General features: G+C 40.1%; 1 protein-coding gene across 1 annotated transcript; it reads right to left on the reverse strand.

The window, feature by feature from the left end:
* Positions 1-255: 255 nt before the first annotated feature.
* Positions 256-11,881, reverse strand: upk3b (uroplakin 3b). Its single transcript, XM_060912360.1, has 6 exons — positions 11,753-11,881; positions 4,362-4,526; positions 3,668-3,899; positions 3,440-3,519; positions 3,154-3,292; positions 256-680 (listed from the first exon to the last, which is right to left on the reverse strand). Exons 1-6 carry the CDS (start codon positions 11,811-11,813, stop codon positions 434-436), a joined length of 924 nt encoding a protein of 307 aa, XP_060768343.1. The 5' UTR covers positions 11,814-11,881; the 3' UTR covers positions 256-433.
* Between the last annotated feature and the right edge of the window lie 4,608 nt (positions 11,882-16,489).

Here is a 16,489-nt window from a genome sequence, read left to right on the forward strand (position 1 = left end):
ATGAAAGTGGTTCTGTACAATTTCTAAAATAAGTGATTCCAAACATTGTAAACCCAGACCAAAATGGGCTTGTTTTAGCTGACCTACAGTACTGTTAGCTCATACTTGATATACTGTGCTATTTAAATGAAGGTTAATATTATGATTATGATTTTCACATTATTAATATTTCTAGTGGTCGTAACAGTAGTATTAAAGAGAATTTTAAGTTAAATCAGAAACAGGTGATCAAATTTGCAAAATAAGAGTGAAACAAATGTTTAAAATTTTAATCTGAGTGAATTAAACACATCAAACTAGTTAGTAGGCTTTCATGCTGTGCTTAGCCACCCATATTTTTAGCCAAACTTGCATTTGATCAAATCATTTCTTAAAGTGTCAGATATCATGCGTGCTGTGAAAATCAGAGTGTTTTCCCACAATTTTTTTTTTTTCACATTTTCTGCAGAGTGACGTTGTCCGGAAACTCAGATTGCATCGTGGTGATGACTGTTGTGGTTTTCTGGGGCAGTGTGGAATTCGTAGCGTATCTCTTCTTCAGGTCTTGCTCATATGCAGGGTTGTCATAGGGGGCACTTTCCTTTAGGTAGTGCACGTCATAGCTGGGGATACGGAGGGATCCTCCCACTGAAGTTTGACGCTTTGCGTCATATGACTGTGTTGTCCCTTTGCTGTAGCAGCTGGAAGAGAAACCTCTGTCAACTTTCTGTCAACTTTTTACATCAGAGTGACAGCATGGCTGCAGGGGAAACTGTCCTGAACATAATTTGCATTTAACCCTTTGCATAAGAACAAGACAAAACATGTGAAGCCTGATTCAACAGCACAGATTCTTTTCTATCATGTTGAGAACTCTGCCAATCGTTTATGGAAGGTCTTATTAGACCTTATTAGAACATTTAGAGCATTAAAGTACTACCTTCTGAGAAAGCAATAACAAAATAGCAGTGAATACACCTAAAAGAACATTCTGACATGAGAACTATATCCCTTTTATGTTCATCTACCGGTACGTTAGACAATTTACCCAATAATTAGACAGATTAGACAGTTTTTACTCCAGACAACCAGACACCTCTCTGTCTAACCTGAAACTCATCTTGATCAGAAATACGGCTCATTGGGTAACTTGATGAAAAACATGGCTAAGCCCTGTTGTCTTGCTGATATGACCAGTTTCATTTTTGGCATCCAAATCTAATTATTTGTGAACAAATGTCTTAAAGTGGAAATATGTGGAACCAAACGCAACAACACCACAAACGGTCGTAAGTAAAAACACACAGAATCGTACAACCCCGATTCCAAAAAAGTTGGGACAAAGTACAAATTGTAAATAAAAACGGAATGCAATAATTTACAAATCTCAAAAACTGATATTGTATTCACAATAAAACATAGACAACATATCAAATGTCGAAAGAGACATTTTGAAATTTCATGCCAAATATTGGCTCATTTGAAATTTCATGACAGCAACACATCTCAAAAAAGTTGGGACGGGGCAATAAGAGGCTGGAAAAGTTAAAGGTACAAAAAAGGAACAGCTGGAGGACCAAATTGCAACTCATTAGGTCAATTGGCAATAGGTCATTAACATGACTGGGTATAAAAAGAGCATCTTGGAGTGGCAGCGGCTCTCAGAAGTAAAGATGGGAAGAGGATCACCAATCCCCCTAATTCTGCGCCGACAAATAGTGGAGCAATATCAGAAAGGAGTTCGACAGTGTAAAATTGCAAAGAGTTTGAATATATCATCATCTACAGTGCATAATATCATCAAAAGATTCAGAGAATCTGGAAGAATCTCTGTGCATAAGGGTCAAGGCCGGAAAACCATACTGGGTGCCCGTGATCTTTGGGCCCTTAGACGGCACTGCATCACATACAGGCATGCTTCTGTATTGGAAATCACAAAATGGGCTCAGGAATATTTCCAGAGAACATTATCTGTGAACACAATTCACCGTGCCATCTGCCGTTGCCAGCTAAAACTCTATAGTTCAAAGAAGAAGCCGTATCTAAACATGATCCAGAAGCGCAGACGTCTTCTCTGGGCCAAGGCTCATTTAAAATGGACTGTGGCAAAGTGGAAAACTGTTCTGTGGTCAGACGAATCAAAATTTGAAGTTCTTTATGGAAATCAGGGACGCCGTGTCATTCGGACTAAAGAGGAGAAGGACGACCCAAGTTGTTATCGGCGCTCAGTTCAGAAGCCTGCATCTCTGATGGTATGGGGTTGCATTAGTGCGTGTGGCATGGGCAGCTTACACATCTGGAAAGACACCATCAGTGCTGAAAGGTATATCCAGGTTCTAGAGCAACATACGCTCCCATCCAGACGACGTCTCTTTCAGGGAAGACCTTGCATTTTCCAACATGACAATGCCAAACCACATACTGCATCAATTACAGCATCATGGCTGCGTAGAAGAAGGGTCCGGGTACTGAACTGGCCAGCCTGCAGTCCAGATCTTTCACCCATAGAAAACATTTGGCGCATCATAAAACGGAAGATACGACAAAAAAGACCTAAGACAGTTGAGCAACTAGAATCCTACATTAGACAAGAATGGGTTAACATTCCTATCCCTAAACTTGAGCAACTTGTCTCCTCAGTCCCCAGACGTTTACAGACTGTTGTAAAGAGAAAAGGGGATGTCTCACAGTGGTAAACATGGCCTTGTCCCAACTTTTTTGAGATGTGTTGTCATGAAATTTAAAATCACCTAATTTTTCTCTTTAAATGATACATTCTCTCACTTTAAACATTTGATATGTCATCTATGTTCTATTCTGAATAAAATATGGAATTTTGAAACTTCCACATCATTGCATTCCGTTTTTATTTACAATTTGTACGTTGTCCCAACTTTTTTGAAATCGGGGTTGTATGAAGAAGTGAAGCTGGGACTGATTTCTTTCTAGCCCAGACTACAGATTTATGGGGCCTGCAGCTACCCGTCACTGCGTTTAATATTTTGCCCCACATTATTCTTTTTATGGCATTGATGAGACCTCGTGACATAATGCAGCACTCAACACTAATACTTTCACTATTGGGCTATTGATGGAGTTTAGATTTCAGCCTCTGATCTAATATTATAACCAGCCATCAGTGGTAATATTAATAATTTTTAGTGGTTGACCTACCAGGCCAGTATCAAGGCAATGAGCAGCAATAGCAAAAGCAGGACCGCAGCAATACAAAGAATTGTTGTGATCACCACCATTGCGCCGGACCTTCCAGCATAGCCACTACCAAGACTCTCAGGATGCTTTACTGTGGAAACTAAACAAAGAAAAGTTATTTTATTTTGGCTTAATTTTTATTGGTTTGGGATTTTTTTCCTCGTTTTAGTCATGGCCAAGTCCCAATGTTGGCTTCATTTAAATGGCTGACTCCTGGTAACGGAATAGAGGACTGATGATACCTTACCGTTCATGAGAGTAATGTTGTCAGACCAACGTGTCTCTGCAACAAGATTGGTGCCTTGACTGAGAAGAATATGCTTAAACCTGGGGAGGGGGCACAATAACAGATCAAACATTAGCATGAAAATGATTACCAGATAGAGACAAAAATATGTTTAGCCAACTAGAATGACTTCCTTGTCTCCGGAACAAAACAATATTGTAGAAAAAAAGATACTAAAATTTGGACTACCTCACAGTCGAGCCTTCAGGCAACACACCATTGCAGTTCGTGGTACTGCAAGCACCATCTGCTCCAACTAGGTAATAGGAAGGAGTAGTACCAGGGGCTGGGCATGGGAAATCACTTTGAGGACCAAGGTTGGTCAGAAAGTAGTCCTTCCCACCAGGACCAAAAGCATCTTTATATGGAGTGTCAAAGAGGAAACCACTCGATTGTTTGTCTTCGTCAAATGTGCTTGTTGCTATGATGAAGTGGGGAAAAAACAGACACAACGTTGTTTCATATCAGCTGAAGTCACTGATCTTAACATGATGCTAATCATTAAGAAGAAAACTATGGAATGGGCTAATGGAAACGAACATACTTCTCTCACGGGAATTAAGATTTATTGAGGCTAATGATAAAAGGGACCATTATGCTGTGAAATGCTTTAATAGAAATTTCACAAGATCACATTGAAATGTTAACATGGTTAGCTAACTTCAGGTGGAAACTTGCTATGCGTTCGCATCAGGATTTCTGTACTGATAGCTTACATAAAATGTAAGGAAATTCTAAGAATTGAGAGAAATTTGTTTAAAAAAAGAAGGCTAAAATTCCACCCCTTTGCTGTACTTTAGCTATTTCCTTTTTCAAGGTGAAAGTGTTAGATTGTAATTTTCCTTTAATTTAAGAGTTTTGGAAGGAAAAAAAAAACCCTCACCGGAGCTCAGTGCAGCCACCAGCCGTATAGAACATGGGGAATTGGTAATACAGTTTGAGTTATTGACTTTGTCAAAGTAACAAAATGGCTTCTGAAGGTACACGGTGTCGGTAGTGACTGGTACGACCACATCTGATGAAAGACCTGGTACGATGTCAACCACATCTGTTGAACAAAATGAACATGGTTAACCAGACAGGTTAAGACTGTGTTGGCTATGTTAAAAATGGCATATCCTGGAAATCAAATAGTAAATATTGGTAACCCTTTACACCAAGGTTCCTTTAAGGCTACACACTGCATAGTTAAACAATAGATATCACATTCAACCTTCACCAGTTGATGCTGATATTCTTACAAGCATTTTTCATGATGGGTTTTCAAACCAACTAAAAATCTAGTCTTTGGGTGTTGTTTGCAAAAAAGCCAGGAACCAACGGGAATATTTTGAGCAAATATGTCATTCCATAAATTAACCATGGTTTTACTATGAAAACTAACCATGGTTTTACCAGGGTTTATAGTTATTCATGTTTTTTTTGGGTAACCATGAAAACCATGGTGCATTTTACCTCAATGTTCACTTAAATTTTTAGGTTCTAAGTAAATGTTAATGTATCTGGGCTGTTAATCGAGATCCTTCTCTACAGCATTGACTGTTGGACGAAAGCATGGCAATACTACAGTTAGTGCATCCTTTTAAAAACCATACTATCCCTTTTTAAACTAATTTCGTAGTTACTATGACCTATTACACATACAACTATGACGCTACCACAGCTACTGCAGTACTATGGATAAACCACAGTAATGCTATGGTTGGTTCATAGTACTGAAAATCACCATGAAATACCATAGTAGATCCATGGTTACTACCATGGATGAACCATAGTAATACTATGGTTGGTTCATAGTACTTAGAATAACCATGAGATACCATGGTAGAATCATGGTTACTACATAAAAACTATGGTAAAACCATAGTAAACCATGGTAGATTTTCGTAAGGGACAGAGTGGCTGAGGTCACCCTGTAGTATATAAATGTTTCACTATCAAATCAAATGTAAATCCAACACTAATTAAGATTTTGGAAAGTTCTGTTGTACAATATTCAATTTCATAAATGCAGGCTATATAGAAATTGGGATTTTTGGTTTTAACTTGACACATAACTTTACAGGGTGGCACGGTGGTGTAGTGGTTAGCAAGAAGGTTCTGGGATCGAGCCCAGTGGCCAAGAGGGGCCTTTCTGTGTGGAGTTTGCATGTTCTCCCCATGTCTGCATAGGTTTCCTCCAGGTGCTCCAGTTTCCCCCACAGTCCAAAGACATGCAGGTTAGGCTAATTGGTGGCTCTAAATTGACCATAGGTGTGAATGTGAGTGTCCATGGTTGTTTGTCTCTATCTGTCAGCCCTGCAATGATCTGGTAACTTGTCCAGGGTGTAACCTGCCTCTTGCCCATAGTCAGCTGGGATAGGCTCCAGCTTGCCCGTGACCCTGCGCAGGATACACGGTTACGGATAATGGCTGGAGAAATCTCTGTATGCAAGAGACAAGGCTGAAAACTGACACTGGATGTCCATGATCTTCAGGCCCTCAGGCAACACTGAGTTAAAAGCAGACACGTGTCTGTAGTGGAAATTACTATCACAGGATAAGCGGTTACGGATAATGGATGGACATAACTTTACATGCTGTATATATCAGCAAGCAAACTTTTAAGATCGTGAAGTTTAAAGCATTCCTAAAGTTTGTGAAGTTGAAGACAGTCGTCAAAAGTTGGACAAAAACCATGAAATTAACATTTTTCCACTGAGATTTTATCTTTTTATAGCTACAGTTTAAAACATGTTACAGGTACAATTTATCCCAAAACCTTAAACATTTGATAAAAATTGTAATTTCTAGTTGAAGAGTCTTGCCTTAATGAACTGCATTAGTTAACGTTCACACAAGTGAACATTAGCCAGAATAAACGATGAGTAACGTTAACAAATTCACCAGAGTAAGTGTGCACATTTATAATTGACATTCAGTGTTTCAATGTTAGTAGTATACAAACCAAACTAAATTAGACCATATTCTTTAATTCTGAAAATGCTTTTCCTTTTCATAGTGACCGCAAGTCGGCCTAGTGGTTAGCGTGTCTGCCTCTCGACCGGGAGATCGCGAGTTTGACTCATAGTCAGGTCATACCAAAGACCATCATAAAAATGGTACCTACTACCATCTGGCAAGGCACGCTGCAATATAGATGCGAGTGGGGAAATCAAACTCTTGCGGTTGCCAGAGGACTAGCCCCCACTGTAACCCTAGCTTTATAGGCGAGAGGCCGAAGGCTATCAAAATGTACAACCCCGATTCCAAAAAAGTTGGGACAAAGTACAAATTGTAAATAAAAACGGAATGCAATGATGTGGAAGTTTCAAAATTCCATATTTTATTCAGAATAGAACATAGATGACATATCAAATGTTTAAAGTGAGAGAATGTATCATTTAAAGAGAAAAATTAGGTGATTTTAAATTTCATGACAACAACACATCTCAAAAAAGTTGGGACAAGGCCATGTTTCCCACTGTGAGACATCCCCTTTTCTCTTTACAACAGTCTGTAAACGTCTGGGGACTGAGGAGACAAGTTGCTCAAGTTTAGGGATAGGAATGTTAACCCATTCTTGTCTAATGTAGGATTCTAGTTGCTCAACTGTCTTAGGTCTTTTTTGTCGTATCTTCCGTTTTATGATGCGCCAAATGTTTTCTATGGGTGAAAGATCTGGACTGCAGGCTGGCCAGGTCAGTACCCGGACCCTTCTTCTACGCAGCCATGATGCTGTAATTGATGCAGTATGTGGTTTGGCATAGTCATGTTGGAAAATGCAAGGTCTTCCCTGAAAGAGACGTCGTCTGGATGGGAGCATATGTTGCTCTAGAACCTGGATTATACCTTTCAGCATTGATGGTGTCTTTCCAGATGTGTAAGCTGCCCATGCCACATGCACTAATGCAACCCCATACCATCAGAGATGCAGGCTTCTGAACTGAGCACTGATAACAACTTGGGTCGTCCTTCTCCCCTTTAGTCCGAATGACACGGCGTCCCTGATTTCCATAAAGAACTTCAAATTTTGATTCGTCTGACCACAGAACAGTTTTCCACTTTGCCACAGTCCATTTTAAATGAGCCTTGGCCCAGAGAAGACGTCTGCGCTTCTGGATCGTGTTTAGATACGGCTTCTTCTTTGAACTATAGAGTTTTAGCTGGCGACGGCGGATGGCACAGTGAATTGTGTTCACAGATAATGTTCTCTGGAAATATTCCTGAGCCCATTTTGTGATTTCCAATACAGAAGCATGCCTGTATGTGATGCAGTGCCGTCCAAGGGCCCGAAGATCACGGGCACCCAGTATGGTTTTCCGGCCTTGACCCTTACGCACAGAGATTCTTCCAGATTCTCTGAATCTTTTGATGATATTATGCACTGTAGATGATATGTTCAAACTCTGCAATTTCACACTGTCGAACTCCTTTCTGATATTGCTCCACTATTTGTCGGCGCAGAATTAGGGGGATTGGTGATCCTCTTCCCAAGCTTTACTTCTGAGAGCCGCTGCCACTCCAAGATGCTCTTTTTATACCCAGTCATGTTAATGACCTATTGCCAATTGACCTAATGAGTTGCAATTTGGTCCTCCAGCTGCTCCTTTTTTGTACCTTTAACTTTTCCAGCCTCTTATTGCCCCTGTCCCAACTTTTTTGAGATGTGTTGCTGTCATGAAATTTCAAATGAGCCAATATTTGGCATGAAATTTCAAAATGTCTCACTTTTGATATTTGATATGTTGTATTGTGAATACAATATCAGTTTTTGAGATTTTTAAATGATTGCATTCTGTTTTTATTTACAATTTATACTTTGTCCCAACTTTTTTGGAATCGGGGTTGTAGATTGGCGCCACACCCATACGCCTTAAAGAGTTGGTTAGTACTGGGACAGGAGACTGCCTGGGAAGACCAGATTCTGGCGTGAGAGGGACTTTGACTTGACTTGACTTTCATGACCACAAATATGCTAAACAAAAGATGTTCAGCTTACCCATTAAGGCCAGAATTTTATTTACGAATGGATTTATGCACGTACTGAATGAAAAATTTGCTTTAATTTTGCTCAATTAAATGACGCATTACTGTATTTAGTCGAAAAGTGTATGGTTTTGGATGTTTTTATCACTACACCATGTTGTCCGTTATAACTGGAGACCTGAATACTGTAGCTGTTTACTTTTGCACCTGTTGAAGTGGCTTGTCATTGCCAACAATGGAGTGTTAACATACAAGTTAAGTCTTGTCTTGAGTTTCTGTCAGTGTTCAATTTTAACGGCTTCTTTCCCACAGTAAGCATGTCTCAACACTGAGCATCTGTGAATCCTGGGTTTAATATATACTATGTATTTGACATATATTTTAAGTATACATATAAAACCTGGAGCAAAATTAAAGCAAAATTTTCATTCAACACTAACGTGAGGTTTTTGTTTTCTTTTTCCAAATCCACCCAAAAAATTACACACATTTAAGCGTCATAATTAGAAGGAAGGGTTTGGTGACTACCACTCCCAGTTCATGGTGAAGGTGGCATGAGATTTTGTGACAATGAAAAGATCAGGATTACGGAAACAATATGACAAAAATGTACGCCACCGTAGGTGGGGTAGAGATTTGAGTGAATATTTAGTATGGGAGGGTAAGGTTTATGATGAGGCCAAAATGACTGAATGGTTGATCCAAACAGGATGAATTGGGAATTACAAAAGGCAAATTGATTGCCAAATTGATGACCTCACACCAAAATTAGACTTTCAGGAGAGTATACGGAACCACACACTAGAACATGTTGATTGTTAGCTTTGTCAGTATGTAGTGTATTATTAAGTGCAAATTAAAGGAAAAGTCAACATTAAGTGCCACCAGGACTCTACTTAATTTTACAAGGTTCTGGAAGGTTCTATTCACCGTTCTTCCAAAATACATTCCCTGAATATTCCATGCCACTCTAAAATCTCCCCCAAGAGATCAATCTGGTGACTGTGTAGGCCATAGCATATGATTTACATCATTTTCATCTTCATTAAACAATTAAGAACCCTTGTACTCCATGGATGAGGGTGAGGTCATCCTCACGTTAAGATAGAAAATGTTTCGTCATTGGGGAAGGACTTTGTATTGATTTGCAGTGACCAGGAAACTGAATAAATGTCCTGTTATACAAATGTGTGTGGTGTTTGTGTGTCTACACCTGCGCACACACCTGATATCCAAAACATCTTGATTCTCTAAAACCTTTGTGTGCATCACTTAATTTTAATTACTTAAGTACACCGCAATTACTGGCTTGGTGCTCTCTCTCTCTCAGTTGTATTCAGATTTTTATACCCCCACTCCAAAGTGTGTGTGTGTGTGTGTGTGTGGGGGGGGTATACTGGTTTACCTCTGTCTGTCCATCTGTCCGCCCGAAACACCCTTTTTCTCAGCAACCACAAATCATAGCCACTCGGTACTTGGTACCAAACTTCAGCTTGGGGTTCTGTACCGTGTATACCATTTTCAGGTCTGTCGCGCATCGACTTCCTGTTTACCGACTGAATGTATTTACGAAACATATAGGGTGGATTTACAAAATTTTCGTAACAGCTTTTCTCAGCAACTACAAATCACAACCGCTTGATATTTGGTACCGAGCTTCAGCTTGGGGTTCTATACCATGTATACCGTTTTAAGGTCTGTCCCATATCGACTTCCTGTTTACCGACTGAATGTATTTACGAAACATATAGGGCGGATTTTGACGCTATTTCAAGAAGCAAAATGCGATTTCAAAATGACAGTTTACCAAGATGCTATTTGAAATCTCTGGGGAGAACAGTGCTCTTTACTTACTTGTTTCAAGGTTAATTATTTGTTGAAGTCAACATTCAAAATAAGTGTCCTATTCCTTCAATTGCTTGCATTCTGATATAAGCAAGAGTGGGGGTATACGTAAATGAGCAGTAGCTCACAGTTGATCTTGTTCTTCACTGGAACTAAAGGGTAGTTCTCAGGGAGATCCATGACATGGTTTGCCAAGGTTGGAGTAGAACACAGACTGAACCCCAGGCCTCCTCATCCAATATCACTGCCTGGCCTCGCCAATGCTCTTGTGTTTGAATGATCACTAATCCCCACAGTCACACTCCAAAACCTATTGGAAAGCCTTTCCAGAAGAGTGGAGGTTATTATAACAGCAAAGCAGGAATGGGATGTTCACCAAGCACATACCAGTGTGATAGTCAGGTGTCAAAAAAACTTTGGCCATTCATATAGTGATTGATTGAATCTAATAAGGTTTTTTTAATATATGAAGATTTGTTGAAATGTTATAAGGCGTTTATTTTTCTCCAAGATGGACAAAGTCATATACAGTACCAGTCAAAAGTTTGGACACACCTTCTAATTCAATGTTTTATTCTTTATTTTTATGAATTAAAACACACTTCATGCCTTAAAGTAATGATAGATGTCATTTCTGTTGGCTTACTTGAGCAGTTCTTGACATAATATGGATTACTACAGTTATGGAATAGGGCTATTTATTTTTATTATTTACTGTTTGATCTCAAACGCATTAAGGCGGCTAGAAACTCGTCCTTCTAATCAACTTTTGACAAGACACACCCGTTAATTGAAAAGCATTCCAGGTGACTACCTCATAAAGCTGGTTAAGATAATGCTAATAGTGTACAAAGCCTCGTCAAGGTAAACACTGGCTACTTTGAAGAATCTAAATATGATTTTTTTTTTTTTTTGCTTGCCACATGATTCCACATATGTTCCATATTATTTCATAGTTTTGATGTCTTCAGTATTGTTCTACAATGTAGGAAATAGACAAAATACAGAATATCGAGAGTCATACAGTATATAACGCATGCATAAGTATGTCTTTAACAATCTGTATAGAGATATAGCAAGAAAAAAATATTCCTAGAAGTAAAACATTCTAAGGGATTAAAGTATTCTAAAATGAAAGACGAAAGGGGGTTCTAGAGCAGTCCCATGGCCCTAGATGAACTCGCTCAATCAAGAACGGTTTATTTTTGAGATAAATTTCACTAAATTTTCTTTTGGCTTTCTGCCAAATCAAAAACAATGAGAAGTGGAATTTGATCTGCACAAACAACACCCGCATTACAGTAACCTGCCGTCACAAAACTTATATGTCGACTACAGTATAAGGACATGTTCGTGCTGAAAGCCAATATCCAGGAAAAATAAATGAATAAATAAAAAGAATTAAAAAAAACAGATACAATTTTATATCTCTCTGAATTAAAGGTGGGAAAAAACACTCACCGACTGCAAAGATCTCAGGGAAGATCATACACACCAGACAGACCACAAGGTAGGCCTTCATTTTGGAGTCGTGCAGTGAGGACAATGTGTTCTTCGTATTGCAAAATGCTGTGTGGCTCAAACCTGGCAGGTTTTACCACTTAAAAAGCCTTTCCATTAAATATCATCCCTCCCATAATAAGAGGAGGAGATAACAGTTCAAGGGAGTGGAGCGTGCATGTGTGTGTGCGTGTGTTTTTGCATTTCTAGTGGAAACTGGGAGGTACAAATGACAAATGTCCTGACAAAGGCTGGTTCAGCTCCTTTCTGTAAGTTTGCCCTAACCAAAGCCCTGAAGCCCAAAGATTTACTTTCTAAATCATCAAACCGCAAGTAGCCCCAACCGTGTGATTAAGAGACACTTAACACAAGAGTGGAAAAGCTTTACTGAGAGTGTAAACATAAACATTTGTAGTCTTTAAAGGGAAGGTCAGAGTTTTATTCCTCAACAAACTGCACAAATAATGGCGGACACTATTTATTTAATGATGTAATGGCATCCAGTGAGTCTTCCAGAACAGGTGAATGAACTGCACAACTTCCTCATGCAACATTGTGATGAAAGAAAGAAAGAAAGAAAGAAAGAAAGAAAGAAAGAAAGAAAGAAGCTCTGCTTAAATAATTCACCATTAAGATATGCAAGCCTTTCATAAGCCAGTGATATGTTCTCGTTGATGTAAGTCCAGAGCAATAACATAAGCTTGAAAAAATGAAAAGAATTTTCAAGAATTTTTCCTAGACTTCCACATATTTACCATGTCTATAGAGATTATCAAGTTGAATTAAAAGGGATGGGTGAAACCAGCTTGGCCAGGGCCTGCACAGACACAACATGGATGTTTACGGTACGATGACTCAGATTTGCTGGGGGGAAAACCTCTAGTTAAGCTGAACTCAGAGTCAGAATCAGAGCTGTGAAACAGGGTAGACAGAGCAATGTGTTACATTATGGTTCATAATATTATGACAATACTGGACAGTTGTGGGCGGCACGGTGGTGTAGTGGTTAGCGCTGTCGCCTCACAGCAAGAAGGTCCGGGTTCGAGCCCCGTGGCCGGCGAGGGCCTTTCTGTGTGGAGTTTGCATGTTCTCCCCGTGTCCGCGTGGGTTTCCTCCGGGTGCTCCGGTTTCCCCCACAGTCCAAAGACATGCAGGTTAGGTTAACTGGTGACTCTAAATTGACCGTAGGTGTGAATGTGAGTGTGAATGGTTGTCTGTGTCTATGTGTCAGCCCTGTGATGACCTGGCGGCTTGTCCAGGGTGTACCCCGCCTTTCGCCCGTAGTCAGCTGGGATAGGCTCCAGCTTGCCTGCGACCCTGTAGAACAGGATAAAGCGGCTAGAGATAATGAGATGAGATGAATGGACAGTTGTGGCAGAATGTTCAACGAATGGAAAATAATGCTCCGATTGAAACTAAACCTCGAGTCCGAGTCCAGTCTCGAGTCCCCAGTGTTCAAGTCTGAGTCAAGTTCAAGTCATTAAAGAAAATTTCGAGTCGAGTCCACTACTGATCCGAGTCAAGTCCAAGACTCCAACCGCACCATGTGACAGTGGCTGTTTCGGCGCCATTAACATTAGTTTGTTCCTGAACATCACGTATGAACAGGTGAATGTGCTTCTCTTTATCAGGGAGCGCGAAGTATTCTGTCAGAGATGGTTGGGAGACAGATGTAAGTGCAGGAGGTGTGTTTATTAATACAAGTAAAGACAGGTAAACAATCCAGAACGGCAGGCAAAATCGTAAAACAAGCAATAGGTCGAGCTAGGCACAAACAGGCTATCGTAGACTCGGCAGAATCAAAGACGAGAAACAGGAAATCCATCCATCCATTATCCACAGCTGCTTATCCTGTACAGGGTTATGGGCAAGCTGGAGCCTATCCCAGCTGACTATGGGCGAGAGGCGGGGTACACCCTGGACAAGTCGCCGGGTCATCAGAGACTATCAATCATTCACGCACACATTCATACCTACGGTCAATTTAGAGACACCAATTAGCCTAACCTGCATGTCTTTGGACTGGAGCACCCGGAGGAAACCCACGCAGGCATGGGGAGAACATGCAAACTCCATACAGAAAGGCCCCTGTCGGCCACTGGGCTCGAACCCAGAACCTTCTTGCTGTGAGGCGACAGTGCTAACCACTACACCACCGTGCTGCCCCAAACAGGAAATAAGGCTCGGTAATGTGTTAACAACGCAACTCCAATACTTCGCAAAGTAAGTGTGTTTTCACGGTTTTTATATAGGTGTGCTGATTGCACCTTAATCCTGTGCAGGTACAAGTCGTTTACAGCATGTGAGAGAGTCCGCTTGGCGCACACGTTGTCCAGAGCGCGCCCAAGAGCCTATCTGATGCATGCACCAAGGTGCGCAGGTGTGACACTCTTGCATGAAATTAGTACAAAAATTAATGTAGATATAAAAATCTTATGTCAAATTATTATGGCACGTTACAAAAAAAATAAAGAAAAAATCCGAGTCCTCATCTCCAATTTACGAGTCCAAATGCAGTTAATGCATGAGTCCGAGTCCAAGTCATCAGTGTTCGAGTCCAAGTCAAGTCACGAGTCCTTAAAATTAGGGCACGAGTCGGACTCGAGTACTACAAGCCTGCACAAGAGAAAACTTTCTGGAAGTTTTTCCAAACGACACGAAAGTGAAGTGATACACGGATTCTGTCTCACATTCAGAAAGAGGGGCATCTTCAAAACTGATATATTCATTTGTTCACTGTTGAATTCTCAAACCTGATCGGTTTCTATAGTAACAGCTCATTCGTATCAACTTGTATGTGAACCCTCCATATAAGCAAAGCGAAACAAACACATTTCATTGAATTTATTTAAACATTCATATTTAAGAAAAAAAAAAGAGCCAATACGGTGAAGTTTTCTGCAGGGAGATCAACATCTACACTACCGTTCAAAAGTTTGGGGTCACTTTGAAATGTCCTTATTTTTTGAAAGAAAAGCACTGTTCTTTTCAGTGAAGATCACTTTAAACTAATCAGAAATCCACTCTATACATTGCTAATGTGCTAAATGACTATTCTAGCTGCAAATGTCTGGTTTTTGGTGCAATATCTCCATAGGTGTATAGAGGCCCATTTCCAGCAACTCTCACTCCAGTGTTCTAATGGTACAATGTGTTTGCTCATTGCCTCAGAAGGCTAATGGATGATTAGAAAACCCTTGTACAATCATGTTAGCACAGCTGAAAACAGTTTAGCTCTTTAGAGAAGCTATAAAACTGACCTTCCTTTGAGCAGATTGAGTTTCTGGAGCATCACATTAATTTGTGGGGTCGATTAAATGCTCAAAATGGCCAGAAAAATGTCTCGACTATATTTTCTATTCATTTTACAACTTATGGTGGTAAATAAAAGTGTGACTTTTCATGGAAAACACAAAATTGTCTGGGTGACCCCAAACTTTTGAACGGTCGTGTATATAATTTGTCCACAGTGTCAGTGCTTTCTCACAGTCAAATTTTCTAATCCGCAGTACAGACAGCTTTGTGATTTCTCAGTAACATGACAAGCTGCATTTTTTTTGGACTTGTTCATTTCAAGAGACATAGGGTAATGTCCAAACAACTGTTTAAGGGTTTTATAGCTATTACAAGATAAGTGATAACAGGAAACAGGATATTCCATGTACAACCCCGATTCCCAAAAAGTTGGGACAAAGTACAAATTGTAAATAAAAATGGAATGCAATAATTTACAAATCTCAAAAACTGATATTGTATTCACAATAGAACATAGACAACATATCAAATGTCGAAAGTGAGACATTTTGAAATTTCATGCCAAATATTGGCTCATTTGAAATTTCATGACAGCAACACATCTCAAAAAAGTTGGGACAGGGGCAATAAGCAGAGGTGGAAAAACTGGATTGACAAAGTAAAAGTCCTGCTTAGGTTTTCCTTCTGCCTGTGCTCTCAACACAGGTGATTTCACCAATTAGCTCATCAACCTGGCTTAGGGGATGTGGTAATTAGGATCAGCTGGTTCATTGAATTGGCTGGAGCAAAAATGTGGCAGGGTTTTTACTTTCTGCACCCGGGTTTTTCCACCTCTGGCAATAAGAGGCTGGAAAAGTTAAAGGTACAAAAAAGGAACAGCTGGAGGACCAAATTGCAACTCATTAGGTCAATTGGCAATAGGTCATTAACATGACTGGGTATAAAAAGAGCATCTTGGAGTGGCAGTGGCTCTCAGAAGTAAAGATGGGAAGAGGATCACCAATCCCCCTAATTCTGCGCCGACAAATAGTGGAGCAATATCAGAAAGGAGTTCGACAGTGTAAAATTGCAAAGAATTTGAACATATCATCATCTACAGTGCATATCATCATCAAAAGATTCAGAGAATCTGGAAGAATCTCTGTGCGTATGGGTCAAGGCCGGAAAACCATACTGGGTGCCCGTGATCTTCGGGCCCTTAGACGGCACTGCATCACATACAGGCATGCTTCTGTATTGGAAATCACAAAATGGGCTCAGGAATATTTCTAGAGAACATTATCTGTGAACACAATTCACTGTGCCATCCGCCGTCGCCAGCTAAAACTCTATAGTTCAAAGAAGAAGCCGTACCTAAACATGATCCAGAAGCGCAGACGTCTTCTCTGGGCCAAGGCTCATTTAAAATGGACTGTGGCAAAGTGGAAAACTGTTCTGTGGTCA

The sequence above is a fragment of the Neoarius graeffei genome, chromosome 28 (genome assembly GCF_027579695.1).
Source record: "Neoarius graeffei isolate fNeoGra1 chromosome 28, fNeoGra1.pri, whole genome shotgun sequence".
NCBI classification, from domain to species: Eukaryota; Metazoa; Chordata; class Actinopteri; order Siluriformes; family Ariidae; genus Neoarius; species Neoarius graeffei.

Bases quoted from the DNA above. Each gene is read 5' to 3' on its own strand.
- upk3b (XM_060912360.1), bottom strand. From the start codon at position 11,813: ATGAAGGCCTACCTTGTGGTCTGTCTGGTGTGTATGATCTTCCCTGAG. The intron at 3,520-3,667 runs GTAGTCCAAATT...CCCCCTCCCCAG, and splicing joins CCTGAAGGCTCGACTGTGAG to GTTTAAGCATATTCTTCTCA. The intron at 681-3,153 runs GTAGGTCAACCA...TTTCTCTTCCAG, and splicing joins ATTGCCTTGATACTGGCCTG to CTGCTACAGCAAAGGGACAA.